Source organism: Mandrillus leucophaeus, unplaced genomic scaffold (genome assembly GCF_000951045.1).
Source record: "Mandrillus leucophaeus isolate KB7577 unplaced genomic scaffold, Mleu.le_1.0 Scaffold11, whole genome shotgun sequence".
Classification (NCBI taxonomy): Eukaryota; Metazoa; Chordata; class Mammalia; order Primates; family Cercopithecidae; genus Mandrillus; species Mandrillus leucophaeus.
The window spans coordinates 269224-287739 of record NW_012099209.1 but is presented as its reverse complement, the minus strand read 5'-3'; the positions used below and the strand labels follow the sequence as shown (position 1 = coordinate 287739).

Here is an 18516-nt window from a genome sequence, read left to right as displayed (position 1 = left end):
GATCTCGGCTCACTGCAAGCTCCGCCTCTCGGGTTCACGCCATTCTCCTGCCTCAGCCTCCCGAGTAGCTGGGACTACAGGCGCCTGCCACCGCGTCCGGCTAATTTTTTTTGTATTTTTAGTAGAGACAGGGTTTCACTGTGTTCGCCAGGATGGTCTCGATCTCCTGACCTCGTGATCCGCCCACCTAGGCCTCCCAAAGTGCTAGGATTACAGGCGTGAGCCGCCGCACCCGGCCTTCTTTCGTTTTTTAGCACAAGGTCTGGCTCTGTTGTCCAGGTTGGAGTGCAGTGGTGTGATCATGGCTCACTGCAGCTTCGACCTCCTGGGCTAAAGTGATCCTTCCATCTCAGCCCCCTTAGTAACTGGGATTACAGGCGTGTGCCACCATGCCAGGCTAAATTTTGTATTTTTTTGTAGAGATGGGGTTTCTCCACCTTGCCCAAGCCGGTCTCGAACTCGTGGGTTCAAGTGATCCCCCCCACCTTGGCCTCCTGAAGGGCTGGGATTACAGGCATGAGCCACGAGTTTTCTCTTTCATTGAGCGTGTGTGTGAGTGGGAGATGACTCTGATAATGTGCTGTCCTTTCTGCCTACCTCTGTCATCTACTTCTTTCTCCCACCAGACCTCCCTGATGTGAGCACTCACATCACTTCCTACTGTTATAATTTTCTGTATGTTTGCTGTCATCTGGTCATCTGGCTAATGTCTGCCCCTCACATTTGACCATAAACTTCAGAGAAGAGACCCTAGCTTGGCTTGTCCCATCCTTTGTCCTTGCCATACCAGTCCTCCGATGCCTGTGAATGAATGAATGAACAACCTCACACATAGCTGTTGCTTTCAGAGTGCTGCAGACCTGCCACGTTTAAAATTAGATGCCAACATTAGATTTTTAATCAGGCGATTTTATATAAAAATTCAGATGTCTGATTTTTCTTGAAAAACTGGAACATTCTGCAACTCAGGATTCAAGAGAGCTCTTGACATCTGTTCAGTGCAGTTGAGGACTCTGAGGAGATGGGGCCTGTCGACTCTGCCTCATCCCAGCCCTAACCTCTTCATATGTCTATCATCTGCCTGGGCCCTAGAGGCCCCAGAATTTACACTTCCTACTGAATGTAATTGTGTAGCTGTTTGGAGTCTTAAGGGGATCTGTACATGACTGTCGTATCCATTCATTAATTCTTTCATTCACCAGGTATTTGAGCACCTAACACATGCTGGCTACTGTGCTAGGTGCTGGGATACAGTGGGGGTAAGACAGATGGAGTGGAACTTACCGTGGGGTGGGACACATGGTTTCCAAGCGGGGAATAGATGGTGACAGAGGTGATGTTAGGTAACAGGGAGTCACAGGATGGTGATGGGGTTGCTCTCCTGCTGGGGTGTGGAAGGGAAGGCCATTTGAGGAGGTGGCGTCACAGTCAAGGCGGTGGATGCCATGGTGGAGCACTACCCAGGGATGGGGGAACCTTGAGGAACAGAGGTTTTCTTCTTTTAGAGACAGGGTCTTGCTGTGTCGCCCAGGCTGGAGTGCAGTGGCACAGTCATAGCTCACTGCAGCCTTGAACTCCTGGGTTCAAAAGATCCTCTTGCCTCAGGCTCCCAACTAGCTGGGACTGCAGGCAGTTAATACCACCCCTGGCTAATTTTCTAAATTTTTTTGTAAAGATAGGCATCTCGCTGTGTTAACCAGGCTGGTGTCCAACTCTTGGCCTCAAACGATCCTCCCACCTCAGCCTCCCAAAGTGCTGGGATCACAGCCGTGAGCCACCGTGCCTGGCTGAGCTGAGATTTTGAAGACCCTCCAGCAGCTCTCCTTTTGGGGGGCCTGCCCCTGGGTGCTGACCTAGTTAGGTGCTTCCTGTTAGTGTTGCATTCTACCTCCATTCCTAAAAGGTAGTAGTCACTTTCCAGTTCCCAGAACTGGAAACTGGAAGCAGATCAGGAAACTGAGGGTCAGAGACGTGGCTCAACATTTTTTGTGGCCACATAGCAAATCAGTGAGAGAATCAGGATTAGAACCTGGGTTTTTCTGCCTCTAGCAGTTGTGCACTCAATCACTAGACCATCTGTCCATCTGTTCATTTATCCATCCATTCATACATTGACTCAGCAGCCATGTGTTACCCACCACGTGGAAGGCACTACCAGGCCCTGGGGTTGCACTGTACAGATCCGAATCAGAGCTCTGGTGGGCGGGAGATTTGGCACAAAGTGGCGGGAGCATCAGTGACAGGGATGCCAGGGAGGACACCAGTGCTCTATCAGGAGCTTCCTGCTTTGCTCTCTCTCCAGTCTCCTTCCAGCCCAGATGCTGCACCCCCTGTGGGAGCTGCTCCTTGCTCTCCATCCTCTTTGCCTGGCTTAACTGTAATACCATAGTGGCTGCATTTATTGAGAGCGTCATGTGTGCCAGGCAGTGTGCTGAGGTCTTCCTAGCTGCCTGACACCCCTATTGACATAAGAGGGAATGAGCATAGGTAGTGCAGGGATGGGCCCAGGTCACTTGTGCAGAAGGACAGAGGCAGGATTTGAGCTCATGTTTGTTAAACTGACCATGTTTGAGGTCAGAACTTGGAGCTCTGGCACTTCCTCAGAAAGGCGTTTTGTTTTTGTTTTTTGTTTGTTTGTTTGTTTTTTTGAGGTGGAGTCTCGCTGTGTTGCCCAGGCTGGAGTGCAGTGGCGCCATCTTAGCCCCCTGCAATCTCCGCCTCCCGGGTTCAAGCAGTTCTCCTGCCTCAGCTTCCCTATTAGCTGGGACTACAGGCACCCACCGCCATGCCCAGCTAATTTTTGTATTTTTAGTAGAGACAGGGTTTTACTATGTTGACCAGGCTGGTCTTGAACTCCTGACATCAGCCGATCCGCCTGCCTTGGCCTCCCAAAGTGCTGGAATTACAGACTTGAGCCACCACGCCCGGCTGGAAAGGCTTTTTCTGATCTCCCACCCTTCCCCATGCACATGCCATATTGGGTCTCCGCAGTGTGTGTTCCCGGGACACCTAAACTTTCCCACCAGAGCAGTCACGTGGGAATATTTGTTTAGTATTTCTCCTCCCCATATGCTCGTTGGGGCAGAGCCACCGGTCTTCGTTTCTTCCTGTATCCCCTGTACACTGCTGCTGCCTGGAATGAGTAACCTTTTTTTGTGTTTTGAGACAGAGTCTCGCTCTGTTGCCCAGGTGTGCAGTGGCGTGATCTCAGCTCACTGCAACCTCCACCTCCTGGGTTCAAGTGATTCTCGTGCCTCAGCCTCCTGAGTAGCTAGAATTACAGGTGCGCGCCACCATGCCTGGCTAATTTTTTCATACTTTTAGTAGAAACGTGGTTTCACCATGTTGGCCAGGCTGGTCTCAAACTCCCAACCTCAGGTGATCCACCTGCCTCAGCCTCCCAAAGTGCTGGGATCACAGGTGTGAACCACTGTGCATGGCCTGCAGTGAGTAACGTTTGATTGGCATCTATTGATGGTGGGAGGGCCTGTTTTCACGATCCTTTGCTAGGGGAAGGGTCTTGCTGAGCAGCGCCTCTCAGACTTCCTGGAAACAGACCAAGCGCTTAATGTTTCTAGTGTGTGCTGAATCAGCCATGTATACAGGTTGTGCTGCATGTAACTAACCCCGTCGTTTGGATAATACCAGGCTCGTCTAAACCGTGTTCAGCAAGATGGTGTGTTCAGCACAGGCTCGGATGGAGCAGGAATGTCAGGTTGTCATCCCTGAAAAATAGAAATTTCTGGGCTTGTGTTGTGTGTGCTGTACTTACCAAGCAGCCCCAGTCTGTAGATGCTTCGGGTAGCACCTTTGTAGATCACCTAATCTAGACCCATTCTTTTATTTGTTTATTTATTTATTTTGAGACAGAGTCTTGCTCTGCATTGACACGATCTCAGCTCACTGCAACCTTTGCCTCCCGGGTTCAAGTGATTCTCCTGCCTCAGCCTCCTGAGTAGCTGGGATTACAGGCATGCGCCACCACACCCGGCTAACTTTTGCATTTTTAGTAGAGACAGGGTTTCACTGTGTTGGCCAGGCTGGCCTCCAACTCCCGACCTCAGGTGATCCGCCTGCCTCGGCCTCCCAAAGTGCTGGGATTACAGGTGTGAGCCTCCGTGCCTGGCCTAATCTGGACCCATTCTTTTCATTCTGGAGGTCCAGAGAGGGAGAATGACTGACTGGAAACCCTGGAGGAAGGGTTTGGAACCCAGGTCTCTGGAGTCTTCACATACTAAATTGCCTTCCCTCAGAGGGGTGTCTGTTCCTTGGCCTTCAAGGGGACCAGAATAAGTCTCACCAAGACACACCTTCCCTTTCCCTTGCCTGAATTAGGATGCTTTTAGTTGTAAACACTGCAAACCCAGCTCAAAGTGGTTAAAGCAAATTGAAACGTCCAAGGGTGGAATTGTCTTCAGACACCCTGGGTTTAGGTGTCAAACCAGTCCTCCAAGATTAGGGTTGGGGTTGGAGTTGGGGTTAGGGTTAGGGTTAGGGTTAGAGTCAGTATCTGACTCTCTGCAGCTCTCAGTACCCCTTTTGTGTTGGTTTTGCTGTGAGACTGGTCAGGGTTGGCAAAGATGACCCCAGAGGAGGGGCTGGCATGTTTTCCTGTAAAGGGCCATATAGTAAATATTTGAGGCTTTGCGGGCCATATGGTGTGTGTCTGGCACAACAACATGACTCAGCTCTGCTGTTGTAGTACAAAAGCAGCAGGACATGATATGTAAATGAATAGGTATGGCTGTGGGCCAATCAAACTTTATTCATTGACACTGAGGTTTGAATTTCTTGTAGTTTTTTTGTCTCACAAAATATTATTCTTCTTTTTTTTTTTTTTTCCATGTAAAAACCAGCTGGGTATGGAGACTCATGCCTGTAATCTCAACAGTTTGAGAGGCTTAGGCAGGAGGATCACTTGAAGCCAGGAGTTCAAGACCCGCCTGGGGAACATAGCAAAACCCCATCTTTATATTAAAAAAAAAAGTAAAAACTATTAGCTGACAGGCCATCCAAAAACAGGTGGAAGAGGCTGCTGGATTTGGCCTGTAGGCACTGAGGTTACATCTTCCCAGCTCAGCAAGCCTGGCAGAAAGTGTCTGTTTGCCAGTAGTTGGGGGAAAAGTCCCAGGGCAGACTCTCATTGGATGGACTTGGGTCACATGCCCCTTCTTGAGCCAGTCAGAGGCAGAGGGACTTGGTGCTTTCAGGAGATTGGTCAGTGGTAGACACAGCCTGAGTGCTGAGGGTAGGGAAGAGGGAGAAACCCGAAGGAAAAGCCACACTGTTGCCGAAGTTGGAGGCAGTGAGTGCCGGGTGGGTGGAAGTCACAAAAGCCCACTGCAGAGGTGGCAGTAGGGGTGGGATGTTAGCTGTGCCATAAAAGTGCTTTCTGATTCTTCCAGGTGACAACATCCGGGAATTCTTGCTGAGCCTCAGATACTTTCGAATCTTCATCGCCCTGTGGAACATCTTCATGATGTTCTGCATGATCGTGTGAGTCCGACTTGCCCTTTCCTTTCAGTGTCATCTCTTAGTCTCCTTCTCCAGGATGACCTACCTGATGGTCATTCTCTGTTCTTTCAGTCATCACTCTTGTATCCTGCTTTCTGTTTCGTTTGTTTATTTTTTGTTTTGTTTGAGATGGAGTTTTACTCTGTCGCCCAGACTAGAGTGCAGTGGTGCGATCTGGGCTCACTGCAACCTCCGCCTCCCAGGTTCAAGCGATTCTCCTGCCTCAGCCTCCCCAGTAACTGGGACTACAGGTGCATGCCACCACGCCCGGCTGATTTTTTGTATTTTTAGTAGAGATGGGGTTCCATCATATTAGCCAGGATGGTCTTGATCTCCTGACCTCGTGAGTCACCCACTTCAGGCTCCCAAAGTGCTGGGATTCCAGGAGTGAGCCACTGTGCCCGGCCCTGGTTTTTTTTTTTGTTGTTGTTGTTGTTGTTTTTGAGACAGAGTCTTGCTCTGTTGCCCAGGCTGGAGTGCAGTGACGTGATCTCGGCTCACTGCAACCTGCGCCTCCCTGCTTCAAGCAATTCTCCTGCCTCAGCCTCCCAAGTAGCTGGGATTACAGGTGCCCACCACCACACCTGGCTAATTTTTGTATTTTTATAAGAGACAGGGTTTCACCATGTTGGTCAGGCTGGTCTCGAACTCCTGACCTCACGTGATCCACCTGCTTCGGCCTCCCAAAATTACAGGTGTGAGCCACCACACCTGGCCCTGCTTTCTCTTTTCAAAATGAGTAAGTGAGGGAACCAGTACCTGAAAGGGTTAAACTCTGTCCCTGCGTCCCCACCGAACCAGGCTGGAACTTGATTGGAACATGGAGTTCTCCAGCCCCTGGCTATGCCTGGCACCTCTGCAGGGGCTGCCAGGAGATGCCTTTCCTGAGCCCATGGCCCTGTCACCTCTCACCAGCTCTGCTGCATCTGCCAAGGTGGAAAATGTGGTTTAAATGTCCAGCATGCTGCCAGAACCCGCTCTAGCTGGGCTGGAAGCCAGCAGAAATGTATTCAGACTTTATTGTTTTAAATTCTGGCTTTTCATTTTCTCATTAGGCTGAGAAAACTCAAGCAGATTGCCTTTCCATCTAGCATTGGGTCCGTAACTCTGATACTGCTGTTAACAAATTGTGAGATTTGCTGTAAATGGATTTGGGAAAAGACACAATGGGAGAATCTGGTGTTCTTGGCCTCCGTGGGTCCATCCCTGCATACTTCCCCCAGAAAGAAAGAGGACAAAAAGTTGGCTGTCCTGAGCGACTGAGACTCCGAATGTGGGGTTGCTGTGCAGTCCGCGTGCCACCCCAGTGGCTGTTTGCGGAGATGCTTCCAGGACATAGGAGATGTGGGGAGGATGGCGTTTCACCCTCATCACAAGGACCATGATGTATTCCCAGAAAGGCCCTTGCCAAGGTATCCTACCTGGCAGAGAGGATCTGAGAGCACGTATGAGGCTTGCCTAGGAACAGAGAAAGCTTGTGAAGAGGTCAAGGAACTTGCATGAAAGTGTAGGAATGGCCAGGTGCGGTGGCTCAGGCCTGTAATCCCAGCACTTTGGAAGGCCGAGGTGGGAGAATTGCTTGAGCCCAGAAGTTTGAAACCAGCCTGGGCAGCATGGTGGAACTCCATGTTTACCAAAAATTTAAAAATTAGCCGAGTGTAGTGGCACCTGCCTGTAGTTCCAGCTCCTTGGGAGGCTGAGGTGGGAGGATCACTTGAGCCCTAGAGGCAGAGGTTGCAGTGAGCTGAGATCCTGCCACTGCACTCCAGCCTGGGCAACAGAAGAAGACCCTGTCTCCAAACAAATAATAAATAATCAAGACCTAAAGGACAAGAAGACGTTTGCCATTTGCAGAGCTGGAGAAAAGCATGGTGGCACAGGAAGTAGCATGTTCAAAGGTCCTGGGGCAGGGAAGAAGTCAGCATTCTTCCCTTATTCTCGTCTTTGCAGAGGTCCTGGGGTAGGGAAGAAGTCAGCATGCTTCTCTCATTCTCGTCTTTGCAAAGGTCCTGGGGCAGGGAAGAAGTCAGCCTGCTTCCCTTATCTCGTCTTTGCAAAGGTCCTGGGGCAGGGAAGAAGTCAACCTGCTTCTCTCATTCTCGTCTTTGCAGAGGTCCGGGGCAGGGAAGAAGTCAGCATGCTTGTCTCATTCTTATCTTTCCTGTGCACCTGCTTCATCATCCTCTCCTGTTTGACCAACATCTTCACTCCCTCATCCGCCAGCCTATGACCAGAACAGCAGCCTCGGGCGTCCTCCCAGCTCAACTTTCCAAGATCAGTGTAGTCAGTAGCCCAGGGTCCTGATTTTGTTTCCTGGGGCAGAGTCTGGTTGACTCACCTTGGCGTCACTCAGGTCCATTTGGGGTGGGGGTTCTTGATTCTGCTATAACCACTTAGGTCAAGGGTCATCAGACCACAGGCCACATCTCCCCACTGCCTGTTTTTGTGAATGAACTTCACAAAAGTTCATGTGTGTGGCTGCTTCTGTGTCACAGCGGTGGAGCTGAGTTGTGTGACAGAGACCACATGGCTCGCAGAGCCAAAACTGTTAGTAAACTGTCGCCCGTTACAGAGAAAATGAGCCAACCCCTGACCCAGGCCAGCTCTTTCACTGGGGGCCATGGGTGAGAGAAGATTTTCTCAAGAAAGGGCTGTCTCAGGGAGGGAGTGACTGACTTTCCCAGGACATTTAAAACCTGGAAATCACCTAAGTGTCCAAGAACAGGTGAAGGATCAGATAACTTGAAGGATGCCCATGTGACCAGCTGTCATGATACCGTCACTGATGATGTGCCAGAAGGTTCTGTCTGCATGGGGAAATGAAACGTTCTGAAAGTGAAGAAGGCCGGAGGGTACTCATCTGTGCAGCCTGACTTCAGCTGTGTAACGTGCATGCAGTAACCATGGATAAACCCTAAATGAGTGCCTTAAGTATGGGAGTGAAACCCTGTTTAGCGTGGGAGTTGGAAGGATCCACTCCAGATGGGGTAGAGAGGGGACCCTGCAGCAGTTGCTGAGGAAATTGGCAGACCCTGGGCATGGTTCAATATTCCCTGTGCCCATTTATTTTTACTCTTATTTTTTGAGATGGAGTCTTGCTGTGTCACCCAGACTGGAGTGCAGTGGCACCATCTCGGCTCACTGCATCCTCCATCTCCCGGGTTCAAGTGATTCTCCTGCCTCAGCCTCCCAGGGAGCTGAGACTACAGGCACGCACCACCACACTTGACTAATTTTTCTACTTTTGGTAGAGATGGGATTTCATCCTGTTGACCAGGCTGGTCTCGAACTCCTGACCTCAAATTATTTGCCCGCCTCAGCCTCCCAAAGTGCTGGAATTACAGACGTGAGCCACCACGCCCAACCTCCCTGTGCCCACTTCTGTGTTGTTTGAGCTTTGGAAATTTTTTTTTTTTTTTTTTGAGACGGAGTCTTGCTGTGTCTCCCAGGCTGTAGTGCAGTGGCGCAATCTCGGCTCACTGTAAGCTCCGCCTCCCGGGTTCACGCCATTCTCCTGCCTCAGCCTTCCAAGTAGCTGGGACTACACGCGCACACCGCCACGCCCGGCTAATTTTTTGTATTTTTAGTAGAGATGGGGTTTCACCATGTTAGCCAGGATGCTCTTGATCTCCTGACCTTGTGATCTGCCTGCCTCGGCCTCCTTAGGTGCTGGGATTACAGGCATGAGCCACCGTGCCTGGCCGAGCTTTGGAAATTTTAAGAAGTTATGAAAAGTCTGAAATAAGGGGAGAAACGTCCCTGAGTATTTAGGGATCGGTGGCACGTCATCTATAACTTACATTGAAACACATCAAAAATATGGATAAATGAATAGATACATGGATAGGTACGTGGTACAGCAAAGTGTTAATTGCAGAATGTAGGTGGTGGCAGTGTGTTTCAACATAACTCTTCTATGTGTTGAAATTTTCATAAAATAACAGGAAAAGTTAGGGAGAAAATGAACCATGGAGAGAGTTTACAAGTAAAACGCGGAAGTCTGTCTTCTCAATCCAGTATTTTATAGAATATTCACAGGGTTGTGCAGCCACCATCTCTATCCAATTTCAGAACGTTTTCATCAACACAGAAAGAAATCGCGTGCCCACTGGCAGTCACTCCCCATTCCCCCTCCCCTAGCCCCTGGCAACAACTCATCAGCTTCCTGTCTCTGTGGATTTGCCTCATGTGGACAGTTTATGTAAATGGAGTCATACACTGCATGGCCTTTTGTGCCTGGCGTCTCTCGCTCAGCATCATGTTTTTGAGGTTCATCCATGTTGTAGCGTGGAGCGATGCTTCATTCCCTTTCGTGGCAGAATCATATTCCCTTGTATGACTGTACCCCAGTTTTCCATCTATCAGTTGGTGGATAGTTGGGATGTTTGTATTTTTTACCTATTATGAATAATGGTGACAAGAACATTCACGTACAAGTTTTTGTGCAGATTTATGTTTTTAGTTATTAGCTATATAGGAGTGAAATTGCTGGGTTATATGATCACTCTATGTTTATAATTTTCTTTGTTTTTTTTGGAGACAGAGTCTCACTCTGTTGCCAAGGCTGGAGTGCAGTGGCATGTTCTTGGCTCCCTGAAACCTCCACCTCCCAGGTTCAAGCGATTCTCCTGCCTCAGCCTCCCGAGTAGCTGGGATTACAGGCATGCGCCACCACGCCTGACTAATTTTTTGTATTTTTAGTAGAGATGGGGTTTCACCATGTTGTCCAGGCTGGTCTTGAACTCCTGACCTCATGATCCACCCGCCTTGGCCTCCCAAAGTGCTGGGATTACAGGCATGAGCCACTGTGCCCAGCCAGTTTGAAGGTTTTGATTTGCATTTCTTTGATAGTTAATGATATTGAACATATTTTCTTTTTTGTTTTTTTTTTTTTTTGGAGACAGAGTCTCTCTCTGTCACCAGGCTGGAGTGCAGTGGCGTGATCCTGGCTCACTGCAAGCTCCGCCTCCCGGGTTCAAGCGATTCTCCTGCCTCGGCCTCCCGAGTAGCTGGGATTACAGGCATGTGCCACCACGCCCAGCTAATTTTTGTGTTTTTAGTAGAGATGGGGTTTCACCATCTTGGCCAGGCTGGTCTCGGACTCCTGACCTCGTGGTCCACCGCCTCGGCCTCCCAAAGTGCTGGGATTACAGGTATGAGCCACTGTGCCCGGCCGATATTGAACATATTTTCATGTACCTATTGGCCATTTGTCCATCTCCTTTGAGGAAATGTCTTCTTAAGATTCTCTGCCCTTTTTGAAAATTGGGTTATTGCTGATCCATAAGGGTTCTTTGTGTATTCTCATTATCAGTTCATTATCACATGCGTATTTTGCAAGCATTGTCTCCCGTTTCATATGTTGTCTTTTCACGTTCTTGATGGTGTCATTTTAAGCACAAAAGTTTTTTATTGTGAATGGCCAGGCACAGTGGCTCCTGTCTGTAATCCCAGCACTTTGGGAGGATGAGGCAGTTGGATCACTTGAGGTCAGAAGCTTGAGACCAGCCTGACCAACATGGTGAAACCCCATCCCTACTAAAAGTACAAAAATTAGCCAGGCGTGGTGGCCGTCGCCTGTAATCCTAGCTACTCTGGAGGCTGAGGCAGAAGAATTGCTTGAACCCAGGAGTCGGAGGTTGTAGTGAGCCGAGATTGCCCGATGGCACTCCACCCTGAGCAACAGAGCAAGAGTCCATCTCAAAAAAAAAAGTTTTTTATTGTGATGAAGTTGAATTTATGTTTTTTTCTTTTTGTCACTTGTGCTTTGCGTATTATAGTAAGAAATCATTGCCTAACCCAAGGTTACAAAGATGTACGTGTAAGTTTTCTTCCAAGAGTTTTGTAGTTTGGATTCTGGTAGGTAGTTAGGTCTGTGATCTGTTTTGAGTAAATTTTTTCATATGGCGTTAAGCAGGGGTCCATCTTTATTCTTTTGCATGTGGAAATCCAGCTGTTTCTGCTCTCTTATTTTTTTCAGATAACCTTTTTATTTTGGAATGAGTTTAGATTTGTGGAAATGTTGCAAAGAATATACCGAAAGTTCTTGTATGTATCTTTTGTTTAACAGGTGTACCACCTTCCCTTATAGGGTGATGGTGTTGGCTGGGTGCAGTGGCTCACGCCTGTAATCCCAGCACTTTGTGGGGCTGAGGCAGGGGGATCACTTGAGGTCAGGAGTTCGAAACCAGCCCAGCCAACATGGTGAAACCCCGTTTCTACTGAAAATACAAAAATTAACCTGGCTTGGTGGCAGGTGCCTGTAATTGCAGCTATTCAGCAGGTTGAGGCAGGAGACTCGCTTGAACCTGGGATACAGAGGTTGCAGTGAGCCGAGATCGCACCACTGTACTCCAGCCTGGGCGGCAGAGCACGACTCTAAAAAAAAAGAGTATATCCTTCTTTTAACTGTGTCATTCAATATTGTTCATTATATTCACAGGTGGATCACAGGTTACTTGAAAAAATCAGGCAATCATGTAAAATCATCTAACTAATAGTCATGTAAAATAGTCTCTGACAATATTTTTAAAACGATCACGTCGTTTCAAAATCCTCACAGACATTTCTGCCCTCTGACTTCTCCAGGCTGTTCGGCTCTTGAATCCCAGCGATGAAACCAGGAACTCACTTTCCCAGGATGCCGAGTCTCCATTCCTCCATTCCTGATGACTTCAAGAATGTTCTTGACCAGAGAGCCGACAACCTTCCCAGAAAGCCCAAGCTCGTGGTGCGTGGAAAAGTGTTCGCCGAGATAGGCATGGCTTCCCAGCCACGTCCCTGTTTTCAAAGATAGTTTCACTTTAGTCTCTGAATTGGAATGCTGTCTACTGAACGGGTTTCAGGAGGGTTTATATAAGGGACTGTGATGAAATTGCATTCCCCATAGATAAAGGAAAAATCATTTCTCTCCAGAGATCTGAGCAGAAGGATTGGCTTGTAAGTTTAACACAGCTGTATTTTTGGACATTCAGTGTTACTTGCTGAGTCTGACAGCCTTTGGGCCCAGCCAGGGTCCTGTTAACAAATTCTTTTCACATCCCAACAGGGTCTGCTTGGCCACTCAGTACAGCTGCGATTAACCCTAAAGCTTTAAGGAACGGGCCACCTGTAATAGGGACACCAGCCTTCCGGTATAGAAACTAAATTGTTAGCAAGAGCGTTGAGCTAGTTCCTGGTGCAGTGTTTCCACAGAAGACATGTGGAGCAGTTGTGGGAATGTTAAGGGAAATTTTCCTCTGCCTTGACCCCTTTGTTAAATAAAATGACTTTGGGAGCCATTCATTGTACAGTTGCAAGAATGAGAGTGATTTTATGATGTGGTGACATTGGGACCGTGTTCTAAAACCTTGGGTTTCTGAGTCTGCTTTTTGAGTAGGTGATTTTGAGGTTGAAAAACCAGGGGCCTGCATCTAGGAAATAGAGCATTTTCCAGAAGCTTCTTTGAAAGGGAATCCTGGTTTCGTTGCCAAAATGAAACGCCCGGGGTTGGCGCTGAATCCCACAGCTGTGTGATTTGCTCGTTGAGTTTTTTGTTGTCTGCTTTTATTTGTTGGTTTGTTTATACCAGTAAGAATGAGCCCGAATGTTGGTGGTTTTTGAAATCCTGACTTGGAGGTAAACCTGGAGGAAGGACAAAAAGTAAATATGCAGGCTTTTAGGACTGAGTAGCCTTGAAAATAAACCTCATTTCTAAAAAGGACCTTTTGTTTATACTTTTTTTTTTTTTAAAGCAAGAAGTCAATTTCCAACCTGACTCCTTTTGTTTTTTTTTGTTTTTTTTTGTTTTTTTTGAGACGGAGTCTCGCTCTGTCTCCCAGGCTGGAGTGCAGTGGCTGGATCTCAGCTCACTGCAAGCTCTGCCTCCCGGATCCACGCCATTCTCCTGCCTCAGCCTCCCGAGTAGCTGGGACTACAGGCACCCGCCACCTCGCCCGGCTATTTTTTTTGTATTTTTTAGTAGAGACGGGGTTTCACCGTGTTAGCCAGGATGGTCTCGATCTCCTGACCTCATGATCCACCCGTCTCGGCCTCCCAAAGTGCTGGGATTACGGGCTTGAGCCACCGCGCCCGGCCGCAACCTGACTCCTTTTGAATTACCCTGCGGGAAAAACCTAGGATTCATTTTGGAGACCGTGAAAAAGAAAAGGGTCAGTGGTAGAGTTTCCTTTTTGGATTTAGCTCAATAAATGATGGTCAATAATTGGGCAAATGGGGCTCGGCGCAGTGGCCCATACCTGTAATCCCAGCACTTGGGAGGCCAAGGCAGGCGGATCACTTGAGGTCAGGAGTTCGAAACTAGCCTGGCCAACATGGTGAAAACCTATCTGTACTTAAAAAAATAGAAAAATTAGCCAGATACGGTGGCGTGCGCCTATAATCCCAGCTGCTTGGGAGGCTGAGGCATGACAATTGCTTGAACCTGGGAGGTGGAGCTGAGATTGAGCCACTGCACTTCAGCCTGGGTGACACAGTGAGATTCTGTCTCAAAAAAAAAAAAAAAAAAAGAATTGAGCAGGTGGAATTTTGACTGGAGCTGCTCCTAAAAGTATTGAAAGAGTCATTGCTAATGGTGGGCTGTTGCTAGACCAGGGTCAAGTCCACTTTTGCTGCCTCTCAGGTTGTAGAATTCTCCTTGATCACTTCTGTAATTCATTTGCTTGCCATATCCCAGCCAAGCATCACCCCATGGTCTGTAAGTAGCAGAAGTCGGAGCTGCTGGGTCTGGCTTTGCCGAGGTCGGTGTCCTCCTCAGAACAGGCATGCCAAGATCTTGGCTGAGTCCCTCGCAAGCCAGATGAATGGTGTGAAGAAACCTTCCTGCCCTATTCAGACTGGCGCGGAGGTCTCAATGAGGCGAGGCATTTGTCCATTATGGGGATGAATCGTGCTCTCAGAAGAGAATCCTGTCATTGAGGTTTTGTTTCAATAGTCCTCTTTCTCTCCAGAGAACTGTCATCTCATTGTTAATAATAGCAGCGTGGCTTTTTCAGATGCTAGTTGGTGGCTGCTGTACCTTTTAAAAATGGAATCTCATGGTTGTGTCTCTTAAGGAAGCTTTTCAAGACCCTTCACTGGCCCCAGAGGTTATCAGAGTTTGAAGTTTGGGTACCTAGTGTCTCGTAGCGTTTAAGCACTAATGTTCTGGGTCAGTTAGGTGTGAGTTCAAATCCCATCTCAGCTCATTCTGAGTGGGACCTTGGCTAATTGCTTTCCCCTCTCCAAGCCTCAGCTTCCACATCTCTAAAATGGGCCTGCAAGTTGTGTGTGCCTAAGGTTGTTGTAAGTTTCGATGAACTCGAATGCGGCTGAGTGCCTGAGAGCGCCTGTTGCTGTGGGTATCATCACTGTGTGCATTTTCTGTCTTCTCATCCACTTTTCTTTGTGCAGTCTGCACACGCACCATTAAAGGCTGATGACAGCATTTAAAAAAATTGCACACAGAGGCCAGCGCGGCGGCTTCCAGCACTTTGGGAGGCCGAGGCAGGTGGATCACGAGGTCAGGAGTTCGAGACCAGCCTGGCCAAGATGGTGAAACCCCGTCTCTACTAAAAATGCAAAAATTAGCTGGGTATGCTGGCATGCCCCTGTAATCACAGCTACTCAGGAGGCTGAGGCAGAGAATTACTTAAAAGCCTGGGAGGTGGAGGTTGCAGTGAGCTGAAATCATGCCACTGCACTCCAGCCTGGGTGACAGAGCAAGATCCTCTGTCTCAAAAAAATATATATATTACAAACAGGCTGGGTGCGGTGGTGACTCACAACTGTAATCCCAGCATTTTGGGAGGCCGAGGCAGGCAGATCACCTGAGGTCAGGAGTTCGAGACCAACCTGGCCAACATGACAAAACCCTGTCTCTACTAAAAAATACAAAAATTAGCCAGGCGTGGTGGCGCGGGCCTGTAATCCCAGCTACTCAAAAGGCTGAGGCAGGAGAATCACTTGAACCCGGGAGGCGGAGGTTGCAGTAAGCCGAGATCACACCACTGCACTCCAGCCTAGGCGACAAGAGCGAAACTCCATCTCAAAAAAAAAAAATGCAAACAATGTCCAACCTGGTACACCTTTTCCTCTCTTCACCATCCCCATGCAACATTTTCCGTATTCCTGTATGTATGTTTTGAGAGTGGATAAGGAAGGATGAGTTCTGCTGTTTTCACTTCAGCATTATTTTCTTTACACTTGCCGTGTTGCTCGTTTTTACTTATGGTGCGGTGTCAGTAAATCAGTCCTTAGCCACCTTCTTGCTGGACTTGGTTTATATTTTGTCCACTGTGATCAAGGCTGCCCCTGACACCAGTGTTGTGATCTTCATTGGCTTCTATTAGGACATTAGCTTCCTTGGGGCAGATAACCCTGGAGGGGTCCATAATATCCTTAAATACCATTGGAGTGGCTTTAAGTGGCTTTTGTTTGTTTTCCTTTGTTTGAAAAAATTTTTTAGGCCTGATAGGGTGGCTTATGCATGTAATCCCAGCACTTTAGGAGGCTGAGGTGGGCGGATCACTTGAGGCCAGGAGTTCATTACCAGCCTGGCCAATATGGTGAAACCCTCTCTTTACTAAACATACAAATATTAGCCGGGCATAGTGGCACGTGCCTGTAGTCCCAGCTACTTAGGAGACTGAGGTAGAGGAATCGCTTGAACTCGGGAGGCAGAGGTTGCAGTGAGCCGAGATGGTGCACTTCAGCCTGAGTGATGCAGTGAGACCCCTGTCTCAAAAAAAAAAAAATTTTTTTTTAACTACTAACGCATATTCATTGAAGAAAACCGGGCTTTTTTTTTTCTTTTTTTAAAGCCAGGGTCTCACTCGACTGGGTGCAGTGGCTCACGCCTGTAATCCCAGCACTTTGGGAGGCCGAGGTGGGCGGATCACGAGGTCAGGAGTTCGATGAACCCCCTTTTCTACTAAAAATACAAAAATTAGCCGGGTGTGGTGGCACGTGCCTGTAATCCCAGCTACTCGGGAGGCCAAGGCAGGAGAATCTCTTGAACTTGGGAGACGGAGGTTGCAGTGAGCCACGATTGCACCACTGCACTCCAGCCTGGGTGATAGAGCGAGACTCCATCTCAAAAAAAAAAAGACAGGCTCTCACTCTGTTGCCAAGGCTGGAGTGTAGTGGCGTGATGAGAGCTCACTGCAGCCGCGATCTTCCCACCTCAGTCTCCCAAGTAGCTGGGACCACAGGCACGTACCACAGGCTAATTTTTTTTTTTTTTTTTTGTAGAGACAGGGTCTCCCTATGTTGCTTAAACTGCTCTCAAACTCGTGGACTCAACACACCTCCCACCTCAGCCTCCAAAATTTCTGGGATTACAGGCATGAACCACAATATCATTCTTTTTTTAAATTTTTATTTATTTATTTTTTTGAGACAGTCTTATTCTCGCCCAGGCTGGAGTGCAGTGGAGTGATCTCGGCTCAATGCAACCTTCACCTCCCAGGTTCAAGCAATTCTCATGCCTCAGCCTCCTGAGTAGCCGGGATTACAGGTGCCTGCCCAGCTAATTTTTGTATTTTTAGTGGAGATGGGATTTCACCATGTTGGCCAGGCGGGTCTCGAACCTCTGCCCTCAAGTGACCCACCCACCTCAGCCTCCGAAAGTGCTGGGATTACAGGTGTGAGCCACTACGCTCAATCACAATATGATTCTTAATAACTGCAAATATGCCATTGTAAAGACATACCGTGATTAATTTAACCAGTCCCCAGTTGATGGGCACCTGGTTTGTGTTCAGATTTTGTGTGTTAGAAAACAAGACTACAGTCTGGGAGTCACTGCCGAAGTGATAAGCTGTGGGTGGTGAGTGCAGAGAAGGCCACAGTGTACAGCACCTACCCTGGGAGTGTTCACTTGGGGTTCATATTGGAATCCATTTTGCTTCCTCCACCATCGCACGTTGAAGGAGAACGTATTTTTGCATGGGTTTCCTCATTGCCCTTCATGTACATCTGCTCTAGGGCAGGAGTCAGCAAACTACAGCCCAGAGGGCACATCTGGCCCACGGCTTGTTTTTGTAAATAAAGTTTTATTGGGGCCGGGCACAGTGGCTCACAACTGTAATCCCTGCACTTTGGGAAGCTGAGCCAGGTGGATCCCTTGAGGTCAGGAGTTCAAGATTAGCCTGACTGCTGTGGTAAAAATCCTTTCTCTACTAAAAATACAAAAATTAGCCGGGTGTGGTAGTGCACACTTGTAGTCCAAGCTACTTAGGAGGCTGAGGCAGGAGAATTGTTTGAAACTGGGACGTAGAGGTTGCAGTGAGCCAAGATTTTTCTGCTGCACTGCAGCCTGGGCGACAGAGCTAGACTGTCTCCAAAAAAAAAAAGTTGTGTTAGGACTGGGTGCAGTGGCTTACGCCTGCAGTCGCAGCACTTTGGGAGGCCAAGCTGGGTGGATCACCTGAGGTTGGAAGTTCGAGACCAGCCTGACCAACATGGAGAAACCCTGTCTACTAAAAATGCAAAATTAGCCAAGTGTGGTGGCACATGCCTGTAATCCCAGCTACCAGGGAGGCAGAGGCAGGAGAATCGCTTGAACCTGGGAAGTGGAGGTTGCAGTGAGCTGAGATCGTGCCATTGCACTGTAGCCTGGGCCACAATAGTGAAACTCCATCTCAAAAAAAAAAAAAAATTGTATTGGAATCTGGCCACACCCCTTTGTGTGTGTATTACCTACAATTGCTTTAGCAACCTCCATACTACAACTGCAAAGTGGAGTAGTGGCACAGAAACCATATGGCCTGCAGAATGGAAAATGTCACCTATTTGGCACCTTACCAGAAAAATTTGCCAACTGCTGAGCTAGGGTGTGATGGAGAATCCCAAGGTGTCCCTTCCTTCCCAAAGCCACTTGGGGAATCATCTGTACCCTTGTGGCCTGCATTTTAACGAAGATCTACACAAACACGTTTTTTAAATTTGCTGGAAATCTTCCCTCCCATTTTCAAGTGTGGTGGTTAATCAATCGAAAGAAAACCCAGTTTTCTTTCTTTCTTT

The 18516-nt window shown here is 48.3% G+C and overlaps 1 protein-coding gene across 5 annotated transcripts in view; it reads left to right on the top strand.

Annotated features, from left to right (window-relative positions):
- Positions 1 to 18516, top strand: part of SMIM7 (small integral membrane protein 7) — a 33471-nt gene that overhangs the window by 1371 nt on the left and 13584 nt on the right. The window contains exons 4-6 of one of the 5 annotated variants that reach the window (XR_001007127.1): positions 5406 to 5496; positions 12103 to 12244; positions 12563 to 13216. Coding sequence is in view for 2 of the 5 variants with exons in the window: in XM_011989913.1 (XP_011845303.1) it covers positions 5406 to 5496; positions 6570 to 6777 (299 nt within the window). In the remaining 3 variants the exon portion in view is untranslated. Of the gene's footprint in view, positions 1 to 5405; positions 5497 to 6569; positions 7176 to 12102; positions 13217 to 18516 lie in introns of those variants that run through there. The other 4 variants (XR_001007125.1, XR_001007129.1, XM_011989920.1 and 1 more) reach the window with 4 other exon arrangements.